This window comes from Equus caballus, chromosome 1 (genome assembly GCF_041296265.1).
Source record: "Equus caballus isolate H_3958 breed thoroughbred chromosome 1, TB-T2T, whole genome shotgun sequence".
Lineage (NCBI taxonomy): Eukaryota > Metazoa > Chordata > Mammalia > Perissodactyla > Equidae > Equus > Equus caballus.
In genome coordinates, this window is record NC_091684.1 from 104,667,544 (window position 1) to 104,693,607 (window position 26,064).

General features: G+C 39.0%; 1 protein-coding gene across 7 annotated transcripts in view; it reads left to right on the forward strand.

Annotated features, from left to right (window-relative positions):
* Positions 1-26,064, forward strand: part of BLM (BLM RecQ like helicase) — a 97,490-nt gene that overhangs the window by 12,199 nt on the left and 59,227 nt on the right. For 6 of the 7 annotated variants that reach the window (XM_023649579.2, XM_070230730.1, XM_070230739.1 and 3 more), the window contains 2 exons: positions 23,607-23,708; positions 24,646-25,331. In XM_023649579.2, the coding sequence (XP_023505347.1) occupies positions 23,611-23,708; positions 24,646-25,331 (784 nt within the window). In that variant the 5' untranslated portion in view covers positions 23,607-23,610. Of the gene's footprint in view, positions 1-18,069; positions 18,132-23,606; positions 23,709-24,645; positions 25,332-26,064 lie in introns of those variants that run through there. The other variant, XM_023649584.2, reaches the window with a different exon arrangement.

A 26,064-nucleotide genomic window follows, 5' to 3' on the forward strand; every position in this document is an offset into this window, starting at 1 on the left:
AGTTTTCCCAACTGGAAAACTTACTGAAGAGACTTCCCGTTCTTGGTTGTATGTCCGTGGCTCCTTTGTCAAAAATTAGTTGTCCATAAGTGTGTGAGTTTATATCTGGGCCCCCAGTTCTGTTCCTTTTATCTGTGTGTCTGTTTTTCTGCCAGTCTCATGCTGTTTTGGTTACTATAGCTTGCTAGTATACTTTGAAATCAGGGAGTGTGATCCTCCAGCTGTGTTCTTTTTTCTCAGGCTTGCTCTGGCCATTCGGGGTCTTCCATTGTTGCATATAGATTACAGGACTCTTTGTTCTATCTCCATGAAAAATATTGGGATTTTGGTAGGGATTGCATTGAATCTGTAGATTGCTTTAGGTGATATGGACATTTTAACTGTGTTAATTCTTTCAATTCATGAGCATGGAATATCTTTCCATTTCTTTGTGTCTTTGATTTCTTTCAACAATGTCTTATAGATTTCAGATCTTTCACCCCCTTGGTTAAATTTATTACTAGGTATTTTATTCTTTTTGTTATGATTGTAAATGGGATTGTATTCTTAATTTCTTTTTCTGCTAGTTCCCTGTTAGTGTGTAGAAACACAACTGATTTTTGTATGTTGATTTTGTACCCTGCAACTTTACTGTATTTGTTTATTATTTCTAATATTTTTGGTGGATTCTTTAACATTTTCTATATATAAAATCATATCATCTGCAAATAGTGATAATTTTACTTCTTTCTTTCCAATTTGAATCCCTTTTCTTTCTTTTTCTTGGCTAATTTCTCTGACTAGGACTTCTGATACTGTATTGAATAAGTGTGATGAGAATGGGCATCCCTGTCTTGTTCCTGTTCTTAGAGGGATAGCTTTCAGTTTTTACCATTGAGCATGATATTAGCTGTGGGTTTGTCATATATGGCCTTTATTATGTTGAGGTACTTTCTTTCTATACCCATGTTATTGAGAGTTTTTGTCATAAATGGATGTTGAATCTTCTCAAATGCTGTCTCTGCATCTATTTAGATGATCGTGTGAGTTTTATTCTTTGTTTTGTTAATGTGATGTATCACATTGACTGATTTGCAGATGTTGAACCATCCTTGCGTCCCAGGAATAAATCACACTTAATAGTAGTGTATGATCTTTTTAATATACTGTTGCTGATATTTCATTGAGGATTTTGACGTCTATGTTCATGAGCAATATTGGCCTGTAATATTCTTTTTTTGTGTTATCCTCGTCTGGTTTTGGTATCAGAGTAATGCTGGTGTCATAAAATGAGTTAGGAAGTATCCCCTCCTCTTCAGTTTGTTGAAGGAGTTTAAGAAAGGTAGGTGTTAAGTTTTCTTTGAATGTTTGGTAGAATTCACTGGAGAAGCTGTCTTGTCCTGGACTTTTGGTTTTGGGGAGGTTTTTGATTACTCTTTCAATCTTCTTACCAGTGATCAGTTTCTTCAGATTCTGTTTTTTTGTGATTCAGTTTTGGAAAGCTGTATGATTCTAAGAATTTATCTATTTCTTTAGATTATCCAATTTGTTGGTGTATAGATTTTCATAGTATTCTCTTAAAATCCTTTGTATTTCTGTGGTATCTATTGTAATTTTCCTGTTTTCTTTCTGATTTTATTTATTTGAGCCTTCTCTCTTTTTTTCTTAGTGAGTCTAACTAAAGTTTTATCAGTTTTGCTTATCTTTTTCAGAGAACCGGGTCTTAGTTTCATTGATCTTTTCTGCTTTTCTTTTTAGTATCTATTTCATTTATTTCCATTCTGATTTTTTTTCCAAGATTTTATTTTTCTCCACAAAGCCCCCCAGTACATAGTTGTGTATTTGTAATTGTGGGTCCTTCCAGTTGTGGCATGTGGGATGCTGCCTCAACATAGCTTGATGAGCAGTGCCATGTCTGCACCCAAGACTCAAACTGATGAATCCCTGGGCTGCAGGAGCAGAGTGTGTGAACTTAACCACTTGGCCACAGGGCTGGCCCCTCTGTTCTGATTTTTGTTATTTCATTCCTTCTGCTGAGTTGGGGTTTTGTTCTTCTTTTTCTAGTTCCTTTGGGTGTAATGTTAGATTGTTTATTTGAGATTTTTCTTGTTCGTTGAGGCAGGCCTGTATTGCTATAAACTTCCATGTTAGTACCACTTTTGCTGAATACTATAGATTTTGGTATGTTGTATTTTCATTTTTCCCATCTCTAGGTTTTTTTTTTTTTAAGATGCTATTTTTCCTTTTTCTCCCCAAAGCTCCCCAGTACATAGTTGTATATTTTTAGTTGTGGGTCCTTCTACTTGTGGCATGTGGGATGCCACCTCAGCACGGCTTGATGAGCAGTGCCATGTCTGCGCCCAGGATCTGAACCAGCAAAACCCTGGCCTGCCAAAACAGAGCAGATGAACTTAACCACTCAGCCACGGGGCTGGCCCCTCTAGGTATTCTTTGATTTCTTCCTTGATCCAGTAGTTGTTCAGTAGCATATTGTTAAGTCTCCACATGTTTGTGACTTTTCCAGCTTTCTTCTTGTAGTTGATTTCTAATTTCATACCATTGTGGTTGAAAAAGATGCTTGATAGGATTTCAGTCTTCCTAAATTTATTGAGAGGTGTTTTGTTTCCCAATGTATGGTCTATCTTTGAGAATGTTTCATGTGCACTTGAGAAAAATGTATAGTCTGCTGCTTTGGGATGGCATGTTCTATAAGTCTATCTAGTCTAACGTTTCATTTAAGGCCAATGCTTCCTTGTTGACTTTCTGTCTGGATGATCTATCCATTGAAGTAAGCAGGGTATTAAAGTCGCCTACTATTGTGTTGCTGTCAGTTTCTCCCTTTAGGTCTGTTAATAATTGCTTTATATACTTTGTGCTCCTGTGTTAGGTGCATATATATTAATAAATGTTATGTCTTCTTGATGGGTTGTCCCCTTTGTCATTATATAATGTCCATCTTTTTCCCTTGTTACTTTTTTTTTTAAGATTGGCCCTGAGCTAACATCTGTTGCTCATCTTTTTCTTCTTCTTCTTCTTCTCCTCCTCCTCCCCAAAGCCCCCCAGTACATAGTTGTATATTGTAGTTGTATGTCCTTCTAGTTCTGCTCTGTAGGATGCCGCCTCTGCATGACCTGATGAGCAATGCTGGGTCTCTGCCCAGGATCTGAATCAGCAAGACCCTGGGCTGCCAAAGTGAAGTGTGTGAACTTTACTACGCCATGGGGCCAGCCCCATCTTGTTACCTTTTTTATCTTGAAGTCTGCTTTGTCTGATATAGGTATGGAAACTCCCATTTTCTTGTTTGCCATTTGCTTTGAGTATCATCTTCTGTTCCTTCGCTTTGAGCCTATGTTTGTCTTTGGAGCTCAGATGTGTTTCCTGAAGGCAGCAAATTGTTGGGTCTTGTTTTTTAATCCATCCAGCCACTCTGTGTCCATTGGTTGATGAATTCAATCCATTTGCATTTAGGGTGATTTTTGATATATGAGAATTTAATACTGCCATTTTATGTTTTGTTTTCTGGTTGCTCTATATTTCCATTGTTTCTTTTCCTTGTGTTTCTGCCTGCCATTTCAGTGTAGTGGTTTTCTGTGATGTTTTTCTCAGTTTCTTCTTTTTTCACTTTTTGTGGCTTTGCTCTGAATTTTTGTTTTCTGGTTACCATGAGGTTTGTACAAAAGATCTCATAGATGAGATAGTCCTTTTTCCTCTGGTGGCATCGTAACTTCATTTGCCTTTGCAGGTGCTGTCCTTTTTCTCTTCCCTTTCCATGTTTTTGTTGTCACAAATTATACCTTTTTGTGTTGTGAATTTGTTACCAAATTGAAGTGGTTATAGTTATTTTTAATGCTTCCTTTCCCTTTAACCTTTATATTATAATTGTTTATTAACCTATTCCGATAGAGAATTGCAACTTTCTGATTCTGTCTGTTTATTTGTCACCTTGCTCAAAGCTTTGTATACTTTTACCTTTTTGTTTCAGGTGGGAGGGCTCCTTTCAACATTTCTGGTAAGGTAGGTAGTGGCCATGCACTCCTTCAGCTTTGTTTGTCTGAGAAAGCCTTTATTTCTCCTTCATATGTGGGAGATAACTTTGGTGGGTGGAGTATTCTTGACTGGCAGTTTTTATCCTTTAATATTTTGACTATATCATTCCCCTCTCTCCTGGCCTCTAAAGTTTCTGCTGAGAAACCTGCTGAGAGTGTAATGGGAGTGTCCTTGTGGGTTATTGGGGTTTTTCCCCATGGCTGCCTTTAGTATTCTTTTTTTGTCATTGACTTTTGACAGTTTTATTATGATGTGTCTTGGAGAAGGTCTTTTTGCATTGAGATAATTGGGTGTTCTGTTGGCTTCATGGACTTGTATATTCAGTTCCTTCCCCAGGTTTGGGAAGTTCTCAGCTATTATTTCTTTAAATAAGCTCTCTGTTCCCTTTTCTCTCTCTTCTCCTTTGGGGTACCCATTATCCTTCTGTTGCCCTTTCTAATGGAGTTGGATAATCCTCATAGGATTTCTACATTTAAAAAAATTGTGGCCTGGCATGGTGGTTAAGTTCGCATGTTCAGCTTCGGCGCCTGGGGTTCGCCGGTTTGGATCCCAGGTGCGGACATGGCACCACTTGGCAGGCCATGCTGTGGTAGGCATCCCACATATAAAGTAGAGGAAGATAGGCATGGATGTTAGCTCAGGGCCAGTCTTCCTCAGTAAAAAGAGGAGGATTGGCAGCAGATGTTAGCTCAGGGCTAATCTTCCTTAAAAAAAAAAAGAAAAGAAAAATCTTATTTCTCTCTGCTTTTCTACCTGCATCATTTCTAGGTTTCTTTTCTATCTTTGAGCTCACTGATTCTCTCTTCCTTGTGGTCTGCTCTGTTTCCAGTGCTGTCTAACGCATGCTTCACCCTCGTTTATTGAGTCTTCAGCTCCAGAATTTCTGTTTGGTTCTTTTTTTAGAGTTTCAATCTCTTTGGTAAAGTATTCCTTCTGTTTGTTGATTTTATTCCTGAGCTCATTGAACTGCCTTTCTGAGTTTTCTTGTAGCTCATGGAGTTTGTTCATAATAGCTGTTTTGAATTCTTTATCAGTTACATCACAATCTTTTGTGACTTCATGTTTGGTTTCTGGAGAATTGTTATTTTCTTTTTGTGATGCTGTGTTACCGTGACTTTTCATGGTGCTTACCAAGTTACTGCACTTGTTGTAGCAAACACTTATCTATCTTTGTTTTGATTCAAACCTTTCTACCAGTTGGAGATTAGAGGCCTTTGTTTTCTCAGTAGGTGGCACTCTAGTGCTATTGTTTTGGTTTCCCTTACCTGAGCTGCCTCTGACTATATATTGAGGGTTGGTGCATTCCACCCTCTACCACCTCTCTGCAGGATGTGACTGATGCTCTCGTCGTTGCTGCCTATACCCCTGAGGGTTGTTGTTGCCTTGCTATTGCTGGTGTTGCTGCAGTCACTGGCTTTGCCACCAGGGTTGCAGGGTGGCTGATGCCTCTGCTGCATCAAAGATCACCTGGGTTGGAATCCCCTCTGCCATGGCAAGGGGAGGGGAGAGTGGGGAGGGAGCTGGATTAGCAGGGTACCGTGTCTGCTGTTGCCTGTTATCTTGTGGTCACAGGCGCCGCCGCAGTTGTGATGTCAGAATCATGTGTTCACCTCCACAGCTGCTACCAGGCTTTGGTCCATGGCCAGTAGCCTGGAATCACTGGGCTCTGCCTCTACTGCTGCCCACCAGTTTTTCTGGGGCTGGGAATGGCTGGCTCAGCCACCGTAGCTGGGGGTCCAGGGTCCTGGACACTGCCTCTGCTATTTCCCCATTTTGTCTCCTCTCTCTGCTCCAGTCCACCCACCTTCTTATGTGCCAATGTGTGGATCTCTCCAGTATCATGGTGTGTTAGGCAGTGTAGCCTTTGCTGGGTTATGGATGTTTTAGTGAAGGGGATTAAAGGGGAGAGACAAAGGGATCCTTTCATACTGCCATGATGATGACATATTTTTTGGTAACAACTTTATTGAGATTTAATTCACATACCATAAAATTCATTCATTTAAAGTATACAATTGAGGGGGCTGCCCCTGTGGTTGAGTGGTTAAGTTTGTGTGCTCTGCTTTGGCAGCCCAGGGTTTCACTGATTTGGATCCTGGGCACGGACATAGCATCACTCATCAGGCCACACTGAGATGGCGTCCCACATGCCACAACTAGAAGGACCTACAACTAAAATATACAACTATGTACTGGGGGGCTTTGGGGAGAAGAAGGAAAAATAAAATCTTTAAACTGGTTAAAAAAAAAGTAAACATAAAGAGTGTCTGAATTCATATTAAAAAATAAATAAAATAAAATAAGTAAAGTATACAATTCAGTGGCTTTTAGTATATGTATAAAGTTGTGCAGCCGTCATCACATCAATTTTGGAATATTTTCCTCAGCCCAAAGAGAAGCTCCACACCCCTAGCCATCATCCCCCAATCTGCTCACCTCCCCACTGCAAGGCAATCACTAGTCTACTCTCTATCTCTATAGATTTGCTTGTTCTGAACATGTCATATAAATGGAATCATGCTGTATGTGGTTCTTTGTAACTGGCTTATTTCTCTTAGCGTAATGTCTCAAGGATTCATCTTTGTAGCATTTATCAGTTCTATGTTCCTTTGTATGACCAAATAATATTCCATTGTATGCATATACACATTTTACTTATCTGTTTATCAGTTGATGGACATTTGGGTTCTTTCTACTTTTTGGCTGTTATGAACAATGCCCCTATGAAAATTCATGTTCAAGTATTTGTTCAGTACCTGTTTTCAATTCTTTTGAGTACTATATGCTTAAGAGTGAAATTGCTAGGTCATATGGTAACTCTGAATTTATCCCTTTGAAGTACCACCAGACTGTTTTCCAAAGCAGCTGCACCATTTTACATTCCCACCAGCAGTGTGTGAGGGTTCTAATTTCTCTACATCCTCACCAACACTTATTATCTTGCTTTATTATAGCCAGTTTTAAAAATAACAGCTTTTTTGAAATGTAATTTATGTATCATAAAATTCAGCCTTTTAAGGTATACAATTCTCTCTCCTTGATTTTTCTTTTGGTGAGAAAGATTGGCCCTGAGCTAATATCTATGCCAGTCTTACTCCATTTTGTATGTGGGACTCCTGCCACAGCATGGTTTGATGAGCAGTGTGTAGATCCGTGCCCAGGATCCAAACCTATGAACCCCAGGCCACTGAAACGGAGTGTGCACACTTAACTACTACGCCACTGGGCCAACCCTACTCTCCATGAGTTTTGAAGGATATTTTTATTGGGAAGAGTTCTAGGTTATTTTTTTATCAGCGCATTGAAGATTTCACTTTACTGTCTTCTTATTTCCATTTTTGCTGAAGAGAAATGAGTTTTCTATCCAAATGTTGCACAATGGATTTCTTTTTATCTATTCTACTCAGAATTTGTTTGCTTTCTTGAATCTGAGGATTTGTATCTTTCATTAGTTCTGAAAAAGTCCCAGCTACTATCTTTTCAAATGTTAATTCTGCCCCAGTTTCTTCTCTCTTTCTGGAATTAGATGATAGGTTTATGTTAGACTTTGTTACACTATCTTTCCTGTCTTTTAACTTCTCATATTTTCCATCCATTTTCTTTCTCTGTCTATGCCTCTAAGTCAGAAACTATGAAGGAGCTTAGATTTACCCTGCTTTTTTTTTTAGACTTTTCTGCGTTTTTTGGTGAGGAAGATTGGCCCTGAGCTAATATCTGTGCCAGTCTTCCTCTGTTTTGTATGTGGGACTCCTGCCGCAGCACGGCTGTTGAGTGGTGTGTGGGTCCATGCCTGGGATCCAAAGCTGTGAGCCCTGGGCTGCCAAAGCAAAGTGCGTGAACTTAACCACTACGTCACCAGGCCAGCCCCAATTGCACCCTACTTTTAAGCTAGCAAGTTAGCCTGCCACAGTTTTTTATACACACACACACATTTACACATGTACTGACAAGGTACAAGACCCCTGGGTCAGAGATCTACATGGTTTTACAGCAAAAACAGCCATCAGTTCCCCACATCCCAGTTCCCAGAGAGTGACTTGAGGAGGGCTGGACGGTACGTCTGCATACAGTTGAGTGCATCACAGGAGAAGAGCCCCAAAATTCAGAGACTCTAAGCATTTAAGAGGTCCTGGCATATCTGCACATTCTCCCCTCCAGAGACTACTCATTACCCTAGAATGCGGGCAGGTCTTCCCTGGGTAGGAGGGGGAAGAGGCCTTAAGGTTTATTACCCTGAAATATAGGGAACTATCTCCAGAGAGAGCAAGAGGAGGGCTTTATTTTTATGACTGTGGGATGTCTCTGGGGAGCTCTGGCTCCACATCTCTCCAGACGGATACCCTGTCTTCAGCTGCCAGGACCATTTGCTGCCTGACATGGCCTTTGCTCAGAAGGCTTGGACTGTGCAGGAGTGTGAGAAACCCTTGGAGACAGATCCCAGACACTTCCTTCTGACTCTCTCTCCAGTTTACTAATTGTCTCTTTGGCTGTATATAACCTACTGGTAAATCCATCGTTGAATTCTTAATTTTGGTTATTGTATTCTTCATTCCTTGAAATTCTATTGGTGAGGTTGTTTTTATAGTTTTCTGTTTACTGCAGGTACTTCCAAGCTTGTCTTTTATTTTTCTAAACACAAGGAGTTTAATTGCTTTATTCTCTAATGCCTGATACTGTTTGACTGATTCTGTTACACCTAGTTCTCATTCTTGGTGCCTTGTTTCCTTGTGTGCTTTGCTATTTTTGACTGTTTGATACACATTGTCTTGAAAAATTATTTGTAGGAATTATTTAAGACCTAAGATAAGGGTGTATTTCTCCAGAGACATTTTTGCATTTGCTTCTGCCAGGTGCCTTGGAGTTAGGATCACTTTAATCTAAATTCATGACTTGAATTTCTTTTTTTTGGTTATGCAAGTGATGAAAATTGGGTTGAAAAGATTCTTGGGCTTGTGATTTCAGGGCCTCTCCCACTCAGTCCCTCAGTGATTGGTAACTTCCCTTTACTTATGGACACCTGGGGATGGAAGTCAGGTTTAATTTTGGTTTACCTTTTTCCAAATGATACAGGCCTTTGGGGCACTGGCTTTATAGGGGAACACTTCCCATCTTGAGTGGGCCCTAGCTTTGATTCTGTCCATCCTTTTCCTCCAAGGCTATCAAAACTGATGTTCAGATTGCAGGATTGAATAGCTGCCCTCAGGGCGAAGCAACGTCAGTGTTCTCCTTAACTCTCTGGGTTCCCACTTGCGTTTAGATTTTGGTCTGATTATTTTTTCAACTTCTCGTCAGAGATTAGATGTATTTAATGGTTTCTTATTTTATCCAACAATAGTCTAGAGAAACTGCCAACAAGTCTTTTCTGTAAATGGCCAGATAGTAAATATTTTAGGCTTTGCAGACCAGCCGTGCTCTGTCATAACTACCCAACTATGGTGCCAAAGCAGCCATAGGCAGTATGTGAACAAATGGGCCTGGTTGTGTTTCAGTAAAACTTTATTTTATTTATTTATTTTTTGAGGAAGATTAGCCCTGAGCTAACTACTGCTAATCCTCCTCTTTTCGCTGAGGAAGACTGGCCCTGAGCTAACATCCATGCCTATCTTCCTCTACTTTATATGTGGGACACCTACCACAGCATGGCTTGCCAAGCAGTGCCATGTCCGCACCTGGGATCCGAACCGGCGAACCCCAGGCCACTCAGAAGCGGTATGCACATACTTAACCGCTGCGCCACTGGGCCGGCCCCTCAATAAAACTTGATTTATGGAAACAGGCTTCAGGCCAGCTTTGGCCTGAGTCATAGTTTGCCAGCTTCTAATCCAGAGGATATTGCTTCCCGATTATCCCAGTAGCATTTGTTAAATATTGATTACTTGCCCTATTTTGTTATGTTTCTTTGATTACACATTAAAAATTATATTTTGGAGACTAGGTTTTCGTTTTTTAAAGATAGATACTATGCCATTTAAACTGTTGTTACATTGGGGCTGGCCCGGTGGCGCAGCAGTTAAGTTCGAATGTTCCACATCTCAGCGGCCCGGGGTGCGCCGGTTCGGATCCCAGGTGTGGACATGGCACTGCTTGGCACGTCATGCTGTGGTAGGCATCCCCCGTATAAAGTAGAGGAAGATGGGCATGGACATTAGCTCAGGGCCAGTCTTCCTCAGCAAAAAGAGGAGGACTGGCAGTAGTTAGCTCATGGCTAATCTTCCTCAAAAAAAAATAAAATAAAATAAACTGTTGTTACATTTAATATGATTATATTTCTAATGCTAGCTCCCTCTCCAGTGTTATTTAGTATTCTTGTCTCATGCTTTTGTCAAATGAATTTTAGAAACATTTTTGTTGAGTTTTGTGAAATATTCTTGTGGTGTTTTAATTGGAATTTTGTTAAAATCATAAATTAATTTATGAGCAACTGTTGTCTTTATGATATTTAAACCTTTCATTTAAGAACATAAAATATTTCTCTATTTATTCACATCTTTACTTCTCCTAGTAATATTTGGTCATTTTCTTTCCTTTTTTTTTTAAAGATTTTATTTTTCCTTTTTCTCCCCAAAGCCCCCCAGTACATGGTTGTATACTTTTAGTTGTGGGTCCTTCTAGTTGTGGCATGTGGGATGCCGCCTCAGCACGGCCTGATGAGTGGTGCCATGTCCGCACCCAGGATCCAAACTGGCGAAACCCTGGGCCGCCAAAGTGGAGCACGTGAACTTAACCACGCAGCCACGGCGCCAGCCCCTGGTCATTTTCTTTATATCATGAAGATGTATGTCTTTTGTTAATTTAATTGGTAGTCATTTAATATTTTTCATTGCTATTGTTAATTGAATGCCTTTTAAAATTTTTGTTTTGTTTTGTTTTTGTTTTTGTTTTAGGAAGATTAGCCCTGAGCTAACTGCTGCCAGTCCTCCTCTTTTTGCTGAGGAAGACTGGCCCTGAGCTAACATCCATGCCCATCTTCCTCCACTTTATACATGGGACGCCTACCACAGCATGGCCTGCCAAATGGTGCCATGTCTGCACCCAGGATCTGAATTGGTGAACCCCGGGCTGCCAAAGCAGAACGTGTGCACTTAACTGCTGGGCCACCGGGATGGCCCCTAAAATTTTTATTTTCTAGTTATTACTACTACATGAGAATGCATTTGACTCTTGTGGATTTATAGTTCTCTTTTATTTAACTACTTTACTGAAATTTTAGTTATCTATTGTTATAACTGATTTTCTTTGGCTCATGTTGGTATATAATCAAATTGTCTACATGTAATGATATTCTTTTTTTTTTTTTTAAAGATTTTATTTTTTTCCTTTTTCTCCCCAAAACCCCCCGGTACATAGTTGTATATTCTTAGTTGTGGGTCCTTCTAGTTGTGGCATGTGGGATGCCACCTCAGCGTAGCTTGATGAGCGGTACCATGTCTGCACCCAGGATTCGAACCAGCAAAACACTGAGCCGCCTGCAGCAGAGTGTGTGAACTTAACCACTCGGCCACAGCGCTGGCCCCTGTAATAATATTCTTGTCTATTCTTTTCTAGTATTTCCCTTTTTAAATATTTTTGCGTTGGCAAGAATGTTCAATATGAGAGTGAAAATAAGAGATCAATCTTGGTGTTGCCCCTGTTTTTAATGATTCACCACTATTATAACATATAAGATATTGTATTGGGTCTTGATTTTAAGTACTCCTAATTCTGTGTTTTAATATATCTATTAGAAATGGTTTAAGTTTTATCAGATGTCTTTTCAAAAATGCATGGATAATACATACTATATGATTCCATATATGAATCAAGAAGTTCAAGAATAGGCAATACTAATCCATGGTGATAAAGTCACATAGTAGTTATGTCTAGGGTATGTTAACTGGGAGAGGGCACAAGAAAGCATATCAAGGTGCTAGAAATGTTCTATACCTTGATTTGAGTGTTGCTTGTACAGTTATATATATAAGTAAAACTATTTTGAGACATATACTTAAAATCAGTGCACTTTACTGGATGTATGTTTTACCCCAATAGAAATGTATTTTAAAAATCTATTCATCTGATCATATTCATTTTTGTTGGTGCAACTGTTAAGATGATATGTCGTATTAGTGGTTTCACTTAATGTTAAGGCAGCTTTACATTTCTGCAATAAGCCGTAGTTGATCACACTTAGGATCCTTGTTTTTTTTTTTTTTTTCCTTTTTCTCCCCAAAGCCCCCCAGTACATAGTTGTATATTCTTTGTTGTAGGTCCTTCTAGTTGTGGCATGTGGGACGCTGCCTCAGCGTGGTTTGATGAGCAGTGCCGTGTCTACACCCAGGATTCGAACCAACGAAACACTGGGCCGCCTGCAGTGGAGTGTGCTATCTTAACCACTCAGCCACAGAGCCAGCCCCTCACACTTATAATCCTTTTGAGACATTCTTTCTATATTCTTTAACATTGTTTATTCTTTCATTCAGTAAATATTAAGTGCTAGATGCTTAGAGATGCTGTGGGTTATGAAACCAATAATGACCCATAATTGCATCATGCTTACCTTCTAGTAGAAGAAATAGCCAATCAAATAATTACAAAAGTGAATGTACAATTGCAACTATGATAAGGATGGCAATTGAGAGGTATTTGTTATTATAAGAGTGTATCATAGGGGAATTTTTCTTTATCAAGCACTTGTATATTGCTTATTACCTGCCATATGAGCTGGGTAGGCATTATATAGATGAGGAATCTGAGGTACAGAGAGGTTAAATGATGTGTCCAGGGGCACTTACTAATAAGTGACAGAGCCAGGATACAAACCCATGTACTTTAGTTCTGAGCCCATGTTCTTAACCACTCTTATGCTACTACCTAAATGTGGAGTTTTCCTTAAGGAAGTAATGATTTGATTGACATATGAAGGATGAATAGGAGTCAGCCATGTCAAGAGGGTCTGATAGAAGGCTTGTGTTTCCAGAAGGAGCATGTAGTCAGCTGTGTCATGTACTAGGAGATCAGGAACGAGAAGGGTTGGAAAAGGCTATTGGATTAAGTAACATGAAGATCATTAGCGATCCTATTAAGGCTTTTAGCATTGTGATTGGAACAGAAGCCTCTGTGAGAAGAGTGATTGGGAGAGGGGAAAGGGAGAGTGAAGGTAAGTGTTTCAAGAAGTTTGGCTCTGCAGCGAGGGAGAGAGAGGACAGTATCTACATTGGAGAAATGGAGTCATGTAGTGTCATGTTTGGCGGGGGGGTTTCCTCAGAGAGAGAGTCTGTCACATTTGAAAGCTAAAGGGGAGCTAGTTGAGAAGGAGGGACTAATTATACAAGAAAGAGAAGGATCAGTAATAAATAGACTAAGGTTTTTGAGAAGATGGAGGATATAGGGAATCTAACGTTTCAGGTGGGGAACTTGACCTTGTCAAAGAGGGTGGGCTGGGTCCACATAAAGAGGGGCTTGCATGTTTGACAGCAGAAAACTGAAGGAGTTTTCTGTGCTGGTTTCTGCTTTCTCTGGAAAGTGGAAGGGAAGTCCTCTGCTGAGAGTGGAATAGAAGTTTTGAGAAAGTGATTATGTGAAGTTGGCCAGAGAAATGTAGTTTTGCTGCGCAGTGTTGCAGGCCCACTTGAGCTTGGTGAGCATGAACGTACGTTTCTTATTTTGTTCTGATGATGTTTTAGGATCAGGACCATGCTTGTTTTGTAGAATGAATTTTGGTGCTTTAAAAAAAAGTTTGGAAGTTCTTTCTATTTTGTCTGTTCATATTGGTTTCCTATTTCTTTCTTGTATCAACAATGACCTGTTTATATTTTTATCAAAAAAGTATTTAATTTAGCTTTTCAAATCAACTGTTATGCTATGGTACTTAATGTTTCTACATATGTTTCTCTTATATTCTATTTCTTTTGTCTATATTTTACCTTTTCCTTTCATATTTTGTTTTACTATTTGTTCCTTTATCATCCTTTCCAAAAACCACCTCTTGATGTTATCAACTCCTCATTTTTCTTTATTGGCTTTCTCACCATTTAAAGAAACTTTTTAAAATTGTTATTCTATGCTTTTTCTAAGACATTAATGTGTATATAACTAGTTTGTTGTTTTCCTTTCCTTTGGCCATATCCAAATAAAGTAAATTCTTACCAAAGGTTACGGACTCCTGTTGTTACTTAGAACCCCCTGAAACTGATTGTACAATTGTGTTCATTTTTCTGGACAGAAGGTCCATTACTTTTATCAGATTTTTACCAGAAGCCATGACCCAAAATGCTGAGAACCATTGCTAACCAAGAGTTCAGCATGTAGTATTTTCATTGTCACTCTTTAAAATGTATCATTTTATAATTTGGGGATTTTTTTTCTCTGCTCCAGTTGTTTTATTGAGACCATATTTTAAACTTTGTAAATTTTGCTTCTGTTTTTCTTGTTAATTTGTTTTTATTGACTTGTGCCTCCAGTTTGAAACTATGTAATCTCTGTTTTGTGTATATTATATTTTCCTTTATGACAGTTTTTTTTTTTTAAAGATTTTTTATTTTTTCCTTTTTCTCCCCAAAGCCCCCCAGTACATAGTTGTGCATTCTTCGTTGTGGGTTCCTCTAGTTGTGGCATGTGGGACGCTGCCTCAGCGTGGCCTGACGAGCAGTGCCATGTCCGCGCCCAGGATTCGAACCGACGAAACACTGGGCCGCCTGCAGCAGAGCGCGCGAACTTAACCACTCGGCCACGGGGCCAGCCCCCCTTTATGACAGTTTTTTAATTGCTCGTCAACATTTTTTTGGTGAGGAAGATTGGCCCTGAGCTAACATCTGTTGCCAATCATCCTCTTTTTTCTACCCAAAGCCCTGGTACATAATTTAAATCCTGGTTGTAAGTCTCTCTAGTTCCTCCGTGTGGGATGCTGCCACACCATGACCTGATGAGCAGTGTGTAGGTCTGCGCCCAGAATCCGAATCCATAAACCTTGGGCTGCCAAAACAGAGTGCATGAACTGAACCACTATGCTACAGGGCCAGCCCCTCATCAACATTTGTTAAGGAATTATATTCCCTATACTTCTCATTTTATCTCTGCCAAATACCTATTAGTTCTGGAGTCATGGAAAGCTAATTTTAGAAGGAAATGTAGAGATTCTCTAACCCAATTTTACAAACAAGAACACTAGAGAGAATAAATTAATTCCTCAAAGCCACACACAATGGTTTGTGGCTGGATTGACAAAAAACTTGGGTTCTTAGTACAGTTCTCATTCTTTGCTTTTTGTGGTAAAGAGATACTGATCCCCTTACATTTCTGTTTCTTTGATTTCTCCTTGCATTTTTAACAGTTTTAGCTTTATGCATTTTCTTGCTGTGTTGTTTGGATCATATAGATTAGATATAGTTTGGGCTTTTTAGTCATTCTGCAGTGACTTTGTGTGTGTGTGTGTGTGTGTGTGTGAGGAAGATTGGCCCTGAGCTAACATCTGTTGCCAGTCTTCCTCTTTTTGCTTAAGATTGTCCCCGAGCTAACACCTGTGCCTATTTTGTATGTGAGATGCCGCCCCAGCATGGCTTAATGAGCAGTGTGTAGGTCTGTACCTGGGATCAAAACCTGCGCACCCTGGGCCACTGAAGCAGAGCACACAAACCTAACCACTACACTAGCGGGCCAGCCCCATAACTTTTTTAGTTTTTAAAGTCAGTGTCGTTATTCAAACAATTCTTATCAATTTTAGAGATAAGGCTTGAATGTTACATTTTCGAAGACTTTAAAACTACAAAAAGTATTTCTATTCTTTTCATATGTGAATGACAATTGCTTGGGTCTTTTATCCTGAGGATCCTACAAATGTTCTCTGTGTCCCTCAGAAGTAATTTTGTTTGTTACTGTAAGTGTGATTTTTTTTTTCGCTTAGTCACTTGTAAGATTTTTAAAAATGTTTCCTTTTAGGGGCCGGCCTGGTGGCACAGAGGTTAAGTGCGCATGTTCCGCTTCTCGGTGGCCTGGGGTTTGCCGGTTCGGATCCTGTGTGTGGACATGGCACTGCTTGGCATGCCATGCTGTGGTAGGCATCCCACATATAAAGTAGAGGAAGATGGGCATGATGTTATCTCAGGGCCAGGCTTCCTCAGCAAAAAAAGGAGGACTGGCAGTAGTTAGCTCAGGGCTAATCTTCCTCGAAAAGAAAAGAAAAAAATGTTTCCTTTTAGTTTAATTTCATAAGACTACCTCTTAGTGTCATAGTCTGGTTGTTAAAAAAAGGCCCTCTTGGGGCCGACCCAGTGGCACAGTGGTTAAGTGCGCACGTTCTGCTTCGGTGGCCTGGGGTTTGCCGGTTCGGATCCCGGTGTGGACATGGCACTGCTTGGCAGGCCATGCTGTGGTAGGCGTCCCACATATAAAGTAGAGGAAGATGGGCATGGATGTTAGCTCAGGGCCAGTCTTCCTCAGCAAAAAGAGGAAGATTGGCAGCAGCTGTTAGCTCAGGGCTACTCTTCCTCAGAAAAAAAAAAGAAAAAGAAAAACCCACCAAAACAACAACAACAACAAAAGGTCCTCTCAACTTCTGGCCTAAATTATTTTTATTCGTTCAAGAGGCTGTTTAGATAGGACTCCTTTCATCATTTGTTCTTTGCCATTGGTTTCTTTTACTACTTCAAGGAGTCTCATTTGCTGGATATATTTCTTCTTTTTTTTTCTTTTTTTTTCTTTTTTCCTTTTTTCTCCCCAAAGCCCCCCGGTACATAGTTGTATATTCTTTGTTTTAGGTCCTTCTAGTTGTGGCATGTGGGACGCTGCCTCAGTGTGGTTTGATGAGCAGTGTCATGTCCTCGCCCAGGATTCGAACCAACGAAACACTGGGCCGCCTGCAGCGGAGCGTGCAAACTTAACCACTCAGAGCCACGGGGCCAGCCCCTGGGTATATTTTTTCTCTTCCAGCTCTGGATTGTTATCATTCTCTCATTCCTTCTTTTCACTGATTTACTATTCTTTCTATGTATGGATATGGTTTTCTGGTTTATTTTGTTTCATCTGATAAATTTTTTTGCGCTGTTGAATCAGCTTTTTGCCTATTTATAGTACAACGGCATTATAACTTCCTTCATGTATGTGAGAGGAAATTTAATCATTTTCTAAATTATACTCATGATTCTTGTGGTGAGTCTAATTCAGAGGTTTATTTTAAGTTTTGTTGGCTCTCATTGCTTTGTTCTTCTTTAGTATTGTGAAACTTTTCACTGGTCTCAATTTACTTATTTTCAGTTTATTTTCCTCCTTTAATTTTGTGTCACTGGTCCTTGGCAGTGAACAACATTTGTGTCAAACAATTTTATTGATATTTTAACAGAGTATGCACAGAGGAGACACCTTTTTGTTTGTCAGTACGTAGCAACTTCTTAAAGGCGTTCCCACTGAAAGATATTGAATAGGAACGTTGTGTGTGTACTTCCGTGCTCTGGACTACGACTCTGGCTAGAGGATGCTACCCCGTGAGGAGTAACCAAAGAGCAGTGTAGCTTAAAAGAGTAGGGAAAGGTGCCCCAGGGTCATGGTTGACTGCATGCTAACTATGAATTCATAATGTATCACTACATTTATGAAATATTTAATCAAACATTTGTACTGTTGGCGGGCTAAATATACAAATAAAATCATGCTGTGGAATAATGTTGGAAAACTGTTAGAGTACTATGGCTGGTTTTGATCTGAAAATAAATGAGATATGGAAAATTAGAAGGATGCAATAAGAACAATAAAAACTTAGAAGGAGGGGCCAGCCCTGTGGCCGAGTGATTAAGTTCACACACTCTGCTTCGGCTGCCCAGGGTTTCACTGGTTCGAACCCTGGGCTCAGACCTAGTGCCACTCATTAAGCCATGCTGTGGTGGCATCCTACATGCCACAACTAGAAGGACCCACAACTAAAATATATAACTATGTACTGGGGGGCTTTGGGGAGAAGGATAAATAAATAAATAAATAAAATCTTTAAAAGAAAAACAAACTTAGAAGGAATATGGAAAAGGTTAAGTAATGATGCCCTGGACCTTTTTGTTCTGCTTATTGTCTTCAGGCTGAAGGTCTGTGTGCCTCCGCCTCTGTGTCTGCAGTCTAACTGGTTGAGGCTGACGTTCTGAGAGGTCAGTAGTGACTTCACTCCTTATCATTTACACTGTTGAAAGACTGCCCCGTTAGACAGAGCCTTGGAGAAAGCATACTTCACTTAAAGGCCGGTGCTTTTAAACTGAGTACAAAATGGGCAGGTGCCTTTGGACATGTAGGGACTGTGGTCTTAAAGTATTCTCCATTAAAAAACGTCAGGGCTCCTTGGGGAAATGGTGATTCTGAGTCTGGGACAAAACATGCACAGATAAATCTGCGACATCTCCTCATTCCAGATAGTATGGAAGCTCTTAAAGACTTCTAAAGTTATGTCACACGGGTTGAAGAGTCCACCTGGAAAGGCTCCCACTGGCCGAATGTGAAACCATTTGAAAATCAGTCAGGATGATAACTGTACTGGATTGAAACTTACGTGATAGTTTAACCCATGAGTTTATAATGATACTGAAAAAAAATTGACCACCGCTGGAGGTTGTCAGAGAATGAAATCATTATTTTAAAAACTAATAAATAAAGGAAAAGAATCTAAAGTTTATCCTGTCTTTCCGATGTGAACTGTACTACTGGGTGACAAAATAGTAGATCAAAGGAGATTTCTCTTTTTTTTTTTTTTTTATTGAGTTATTGATAGGTTACAATCTTGTGAAATTTCAGTTGTACATTAATGTTTGTCAGTCATGTTGTAGGTGCACCACTTCACCCTTTGTGCCCACCCCCCACCCCACCTTTCCCCGGTATCCACTAAACTGTTCTTAGTCCATAGTTTTAAATTCCTCATATGAGTGGAGTCATACACAGATTATCTTTCTCTCGCTGGCTTATTTCACTTAACATAATTCTCTCAAGGTCCATCCATGTTATTGCAAATGGAATGATTTTGTTCTGTTTTGCAGCTGAGTAGTATTCCATTGTATATATGTACCACATCTTCTTTATCCATTCATCTGTTGCTGGACACTTAGGTTGCTTCCACGTCTTGGCTATTGTAAACAGTGCTGCAATAAACATTGGGGTGCACAGGACTTTTGGGATTGCTGACTTCAAGCTCTTTGGATAAATACCCAGTAGTGGGATGGCTGGATCGTATGGTAGTTCTATTTTTAATTTTTTGAGGAATCTCCATACTGTTTTCCATAGTGGCTGCACCAGTTTGCATTCCCACCAGCAGTGTATGAGGGTTCCTTTTTCTCCACAACCTCTCCAACATTTGTTGCTATTAAGTTTAGATATTTTTGTCATTCTAACGGGTGTAAGGTGATATTTTAGTGTAGTTTTGATTTGCATTTCCCTGATGATCAGCGATGATGAGCATCTTTTCATGTGCCTATTGGCCATCAGTATATCTTCTTTGGAGAAATGTCTGTTCATGTCTCCAGCCCATTTTTTGATTGGGTTGTTTGATGTTTTGTTGTTGAGTTGCGGGAGTTCTTTGTATATTATGGATATTAAGCCTTTGTCAGATATATGACTTGCAAATATTTTTTCCCAGTTAGTGGGGTTTTTTTTGTTTCAATCCTGTTTTCATTTGCCTTGAAGAAGCTCTTTAATCTGAAGAAGTCCCATTTGTTTATTCTTTCTATTGTTTCCCTTCTCTGAGAAGGCATGGTGTCCGAAAAGATCCTTTTAATACTGATGTCAAAGAGTGTACTGCCTACGTGTTCTTCCAGAAGCCTTATGGTTTCAGGTCTCACCTTTAGGTCTTTAATCCATTTTGAGTTTATTTTGGTGAATGGTGAAAAGGAATGGTCAATTTTCATTCTTTTACATGTGGCTTTCCAGTTTTCCCAGCATCATTTGTTGAAAAGACTTTCTTTTCTCCATTGTATGCCCTCGGCTCCTTTGTCAAAGATAAGCTGTCCATAGATGTGTGGTTTTATTTCTGGGCTTTCAATTCTGTTCCATTGATCTGTGCACCTGTTTTTGTACCAGTACCATGCTGTTTTGATTACTGTAGCTTTGTAGTATGTTTTGAAGTCAGGGATTGTGATGCCTCCCTTTTTGTTCTTTTTTCTCAGGATTGCTTTAGAAATTCGGAGTCTTTTGTTGCCCCGTATGAATTTTAGGATTCTTTGTTCTAATTCTGTAAAGAATGTCATTGGGATTCTGATTGGGATGGCGTTGAATCTGTAGATTGCTTGAGGTAGAACGGACATTTTAACTATGTTTATACTTCCAATCCATGTACATGGAATGTCTTTCCATCTCCTTATGTCATCATCCAATTCTCTCAGAAAGGCTTGTAATTTTCATTATATAGGTCCTTCACTTCCTTAGTTAAGTTTACCCCAAGGTATTTTATTCTTTTTGTTGTGATTGTGAATGGTATTGTATTCTTGAGTTCTTTTTCTGTTGGTTCATTACTGGAGTATAGAAATGCTACTGATTTATGCAAATTGATTTTATACCCTGCAACTTTTCTGTAGTTGTTGATTACTTCTAACAGTTTTCCAATGGATTCTTTGGGGTTTTCTATATATAAGATCATGTCGTCTGCAAACAGCGAGAGTTTCACTTCTTCCCTCCCTATTTGGATTCCTTTTATTCCTTTTTCTTGCCTGATTGCTCTGGCCAGGACCTCCAGTACTATGTTAAATAAGAGTGGTGATAGAGGGCATCCTTGTCTCGTTCCTGTTTTCAGGGGGATGGGGTTCAGTTTTTGCCCATTGAGTATGATGTTGGCTATGGGTTTGTCGTATATGGCCTTTATTATGTTGAGGTAGTTTCCTTCTATGCCCATTTTGTTCAGAGTTTTTATCATAAATGGCTGTTGGATCTTGTCAAATGCCTTCTCTGCATCTATTGAGATGATCATGTGGTTTTTATTCCTCAGTTTGTTGATGTGGTGTATCACGTTGATTGATTTGCGGATGTTGAACCATCCCCATGTCCCTGGTATGAATCCCACCTGATCCTGATGTATGATTCTTTTGATGAATTGCTGAATTCTGGTTGCCAAAATTTTGTTTAGAATTTTTGCATCTATGTTCGTCAGTGATATTGGCCTGTAGTTCTCTTTTTTCGTGGTGTCCTTGTCAGGTTTTGGGATCAGCGTGATGTTGGCCTCATAGAATGTGTTAGGAAGTGTTCCATCTTCCCTAATTTTTTGGAATAGCTTGAAAAGGATAGGTATTAAATCCTCTCTGGAAGTTTGGTAGAATTCCCCAGGAAAGCCATCTGGTCCTGGGGTTTTATTCTTTGGGATGTTTTTGATTGCTGTTTCAATCTCTTTCCTTGTGATTGGTCTGTTCAAATTGTCTGCCTCTTCTTGAGTGAGCTTTGGGAGATTGTAGGAGTCCAAGAATTTATCCATTTCCTCTAGGTTATCCATTCTGTTGGCATAGTTTTTTGTAGTATTCTCTTATAATCTGTTGTATTTTTGCAGAGTTTGTTGTTATTTCTCCTCGCTCATTTCTGATTTTGTTTATTTGAACTTTCTCCCTTTTTTTCTTTGTAAGTCTGGCTAGTGGTTTGTCAATTTTATTTATCTTCTCAAAAAACCAGCTCTTTGTCTCATTGATCCTTTCTACTGCCTTTTTCGTTTCAATAGTATTTATTTCTGCTCTGATTTTTATTATTTCTCTCCTTCTGCTGACTTTGGGCTTCATTTGTTCTTTTTTCTCTAGTTCAGTTAGGTGTGCTTTAAGGTTGCTTATTTGGGATTTTTCTTGTTTGTTAAGATGTGCCTGTATTGCGATGAATTTTCCTCTTAATACAGCTTTTGCTGTATCCCATATGAGTTGGTATGTCATGCTATCATTTCATTTGTTTCCAAGTATTTTTTTATTTGTTCTTTAGTTTCTTCAATGATCCATTGCTTGTTCAGTAGTGTGTTGTTTAGTCTCCACATCTTTGTACCTTTCTCAACTTTTTTCTTGTAATTAATTTCTAGCCTTATAGCACTATGATCTGAGAAGATGCTTGTTGTTATTTCAATTTTTTTAAATTTGTAGAGGCTTGCCTTGTTTCCCAACATATGGTCTATCCTAGAGAATGTTCCATGTGCACTTGAGAAGAATGTATATTCAGCTCTTTCAGGGTGGAGTGATCTATATATGTCTATTAAGTCCAATTGTTTTAGTTTTTCATTTAACTCCACTATTTCCTTGTTGATTTTCTGTCTGGATGATCTGTCCATTGATATGAGAGGGGTGTTGAGGTCCCCTACTATTATTGTGTTGTTTTTAACGTCTTCCAAAGGAGATTTCTTTTGATAGAAATATTTCAGCTAATGAATAAAGAATGACATTTAAAATATCACCATTTTGAGAGATCAGCTTCCAGACTGGTGAAGTGAGAACCCTGGGATGTGTGTAGAGATGAAACAGTTTTGGATGAGTTGAGAATTGTGACTCTGGGTGATGGGTGGTAGGAGTTCATTATACTCTTCTGTCTACTTTTTAATGTTAATATTTTGGTAACAACTTTATTAAGATATAATTTGCATATCCATGTGAATTATTCCGTGTTTATTAATTAGTTAACTGTTTTACCTAAAGCATTTTAAAGAGTAAGAAGAGCCAGAAATCGTTCCTTCTTCTGGAGAAGGCGGAACAAAATCTGTATCTTAATCACCTTCAACAAGCTCAACACAATGATATTTCTCAATTGAATGTAATTCAGTTTCTCCCAAGTTTTTCTTTTCACTAATATTTAAAGTAAAACAATTGTTAAACAGGTTATTTTAATAGTGAGTGGAATATGATTTATCTAAAGCTTCCTATTTCCGTGAATATCATCTAGTGTTGTTAACCCTTTCTCCTAAGATAGGTGACCTAAAAGAAAAGTAGATCTCTGGTAAAGATAGAATGGGAAAGGGAGTTGTAACTATCAGCTAAAATGAGGATTTTTTACCATTCATAGATTTCGGCTATTCTGTCTTCCTTCAGCCCCAGTAATTTTAACGTGGCTTAAGCTGTACGTTATCCCAGGCAGTAGGTCAGCAATAGCACAATTTGTTACGCAAGGGGTATAAATGTGCTTCGTAAAAGTATTCTTTCAGGTTGAAGCCAGATATTATGAAACACGATGTCTTGCTGGTAAACCATTCCTCTCATTGATGGTGCTCTTTCTTCTTTTCCCAGTTTTCCTCTTGGGTAGAGAATTTAGTTGTTCATTTGTTCTTTGGGTTTTCAGTATGCTTTGATCATTTTCTCCCACCTTACTTTCTGTCCAGCTCCCATTTATTCTTCAAGGCCAGGCCAGGTCCCATTTTTCTGCAAGGCCTTTCCTAATAATCCTTTCCTTAATGTCTTTTGTGCTTATTTTAGCATTGGGGGAAAACCAGGTCATTTTGCTATTTAAGTGAGCCTTCTGTTATTAAAGATTATATATGTCAAATGTCACCAATTGTAAATGTCAAAACAATTTATTGACCCCCCAAAAAAGGCCTCATTACTCTGGGCACAGTTGGAATAGTACTCCACCCCCCAATAAATATTATGATTAATGCAAAGTATGTAACTCCACTGAGATTTTTTTCCTTCACTTTTTAGGATCATGGCTGCTGTTCCTCTAAATAATCTACAGGAGCAACTGGAGCGTCATTCAGCCAGAAAACTTAATAATAAATTAAGTCTTTCAAAACCAAAATCTTCGTAAGTATTTTGGTTGGTTTGCTGTCATACAGGCACTAACAGTGTCTTAGAGATGAGAGCTCTTTCCCTTCAACCCTTTCCTTGTACAGACGAGGAAACAAACCTGAGAGGGTCAGTGATTTCCGCACTTTGTAAATTAATGGTAGAGCATGTTTTAGCAGCACCAGGTAATAAATTGTTCAGCACCTTTCCGTGCTTCCTGGCACATAATACTTGCTCAGTAAATATTTGTTGAATGAATGAATAATGAATCTTCTTGTAAATTTGGGCAAATAGGTATTTTTGATATTTTAATATAGTTTTATATCCTTTCCAAAAACAGTTTATAAGGAATCTGTAGCTCTCCAGTTCTGATCTTTCCTCCAAGCTATCTTCCAAACTCCTAATGCCGTCTAATAAAAATTCATATCCTTTATTGTGCTCTCACCAGGTTCTGGACACTGTTCTGGGTGCTTGACTTTGAACTCACCGTTGACCCTCATGTCACTAAATCCAGCAGAGTCGAGGACTCTTGTCTCTTTTGCTTGTCCTGATTTCAGCATGGCTAACAGTGTTTAACTCTTCCCGTAAAACTTTTATCAGAGTAGCAACACGTAGCCACATTTGAGCCTCTTCTCTTTTTTACTTATGCTGTCCCCGCCCTCTGGAGTAGCTGTTAATTAAAGACTGCTCGCCTGAGAAATAAAGTAGTGGGAATGGCCTGGATCCTCTCAAAATTGATTAATTAGCTTCTGAATAGGAAAGATCAGCCCATAATAAGTATAATTTAAGTTACCTTATAAATTTTAAATTCAAAGAAGGCGATGGATGCTTTGCTCATTTGTGATACAATGAAGAAAAGTTGTTATATAAATTAGTAAAAGAAATTTAGAGTTTTGTATAGTTGGTGGGTTTGTTAAAATTAATCCATCTAATTCATTTTTCAATTGTTTTTCAGAGGTTTCACTTTTAAAAAGAAAATATCTTCAGCCAATGATGTCTCTGTAACTAGTGTGTCAGTGGCAAAAACACCGGTGTTGAGTGATAAAGATGTTAATGTTACTGAGGCCCGTTCCTTCACTGAACCTTTACCGCCTCCCCCAAATCAGCAGACAAGTATCAGTGACTTTAAAAAAGCTCCAGGAGGACAGCAAACCAAGAGAATTGGTTCAAAACCATTACTGCCAGATTTGTTGCAGTTTCCTCAGGAAGTTTTATGTACTACCCAGAAGACACCAGTTGTAAAGAAATCTCGTGATGCTACTTTCAAGAAATTAGAATTTAGTTCTTCATCAGATTCTTTTATTACCATCAATGACTGGGATGATATGGATGACTTTGATACTTCTGGAAGTTCAAAAGCATTTGTTACACCATCCAGAAATCACTCTGTAAGAGTGAGCACTGCTCAGAAATGTAAAAAGTCCAAGAGAACCTTTTTGAAAGCGCAGCTTCCTAAAGCAAATTCAGTAAAGGCTGATTTGACTCCTTCCTCCTCTGAAATCGAGCAAGTAGATTTGACTAAGAAACAGGATGACTCAGAATGGTTAAGTAGTGATGTGATTTGCATTGATGATGGCCCCAATTCCAAAGAGCTTATAAATGAAGATATGCAGGAAAGTCATTCTTTGGGAGAGGAAAGAGGTAAAAATTATTATTTTATCTCATTTCAATATGTTGATTGTATTAGTTTATTCAAAGCTAGGCATTAGGAACAGTAACAAATATGATACTGCTTTTGTCTTTAGGATCTATGGAAGTGCTTACTGAGCAGTCTGTTGGCCGCATTCTTGAGGCAGGGCCTACTGATGAAAGATTTTATTCTGCTAATATAAATTTTTTTTTTTAAAGATTTTATTTTTTCCTTTTTCTCCCCAAAGTCCCTCCGGTACATAGTTGTATATTCTTCATTGTGGGTCCTTCTAGTTGTGGCATGTGGGACGCTGCCTCAGTGTGGTTTGATGAGCAGTGCCATGTCGGCGCCCAGGATTCAAACCAACGAAACACTGGACCGCCTGCAGCAGAGAGCACGAACTTAACCACTCGGCCACGGGGCCAGCCCCAATTCTGCTAATATAGTTTTTAGATTAACACCAAAGATAGCTCTGTGATTTTACATGTGAAGAAAATAAGGCCCCTAGAGGTTAAAATGGCTTCTTAAGGGTCTACTGGCTGGTTAGTGGTAGAATTGGGATGTGAAACTAAGCCTTTCTATTATAATTCCTTTATGGCTTGCTGCCACCTAATATTGATGTATAATACAATCTAATCATGCTGTTAAAGTATTATAAATTACATTCTAATTATTTTCGCTTTAGTTTTCATAGTTATTAGATGTGCAGAACTTAATAGCTGAGATTAGCCATATGTGGAAGTA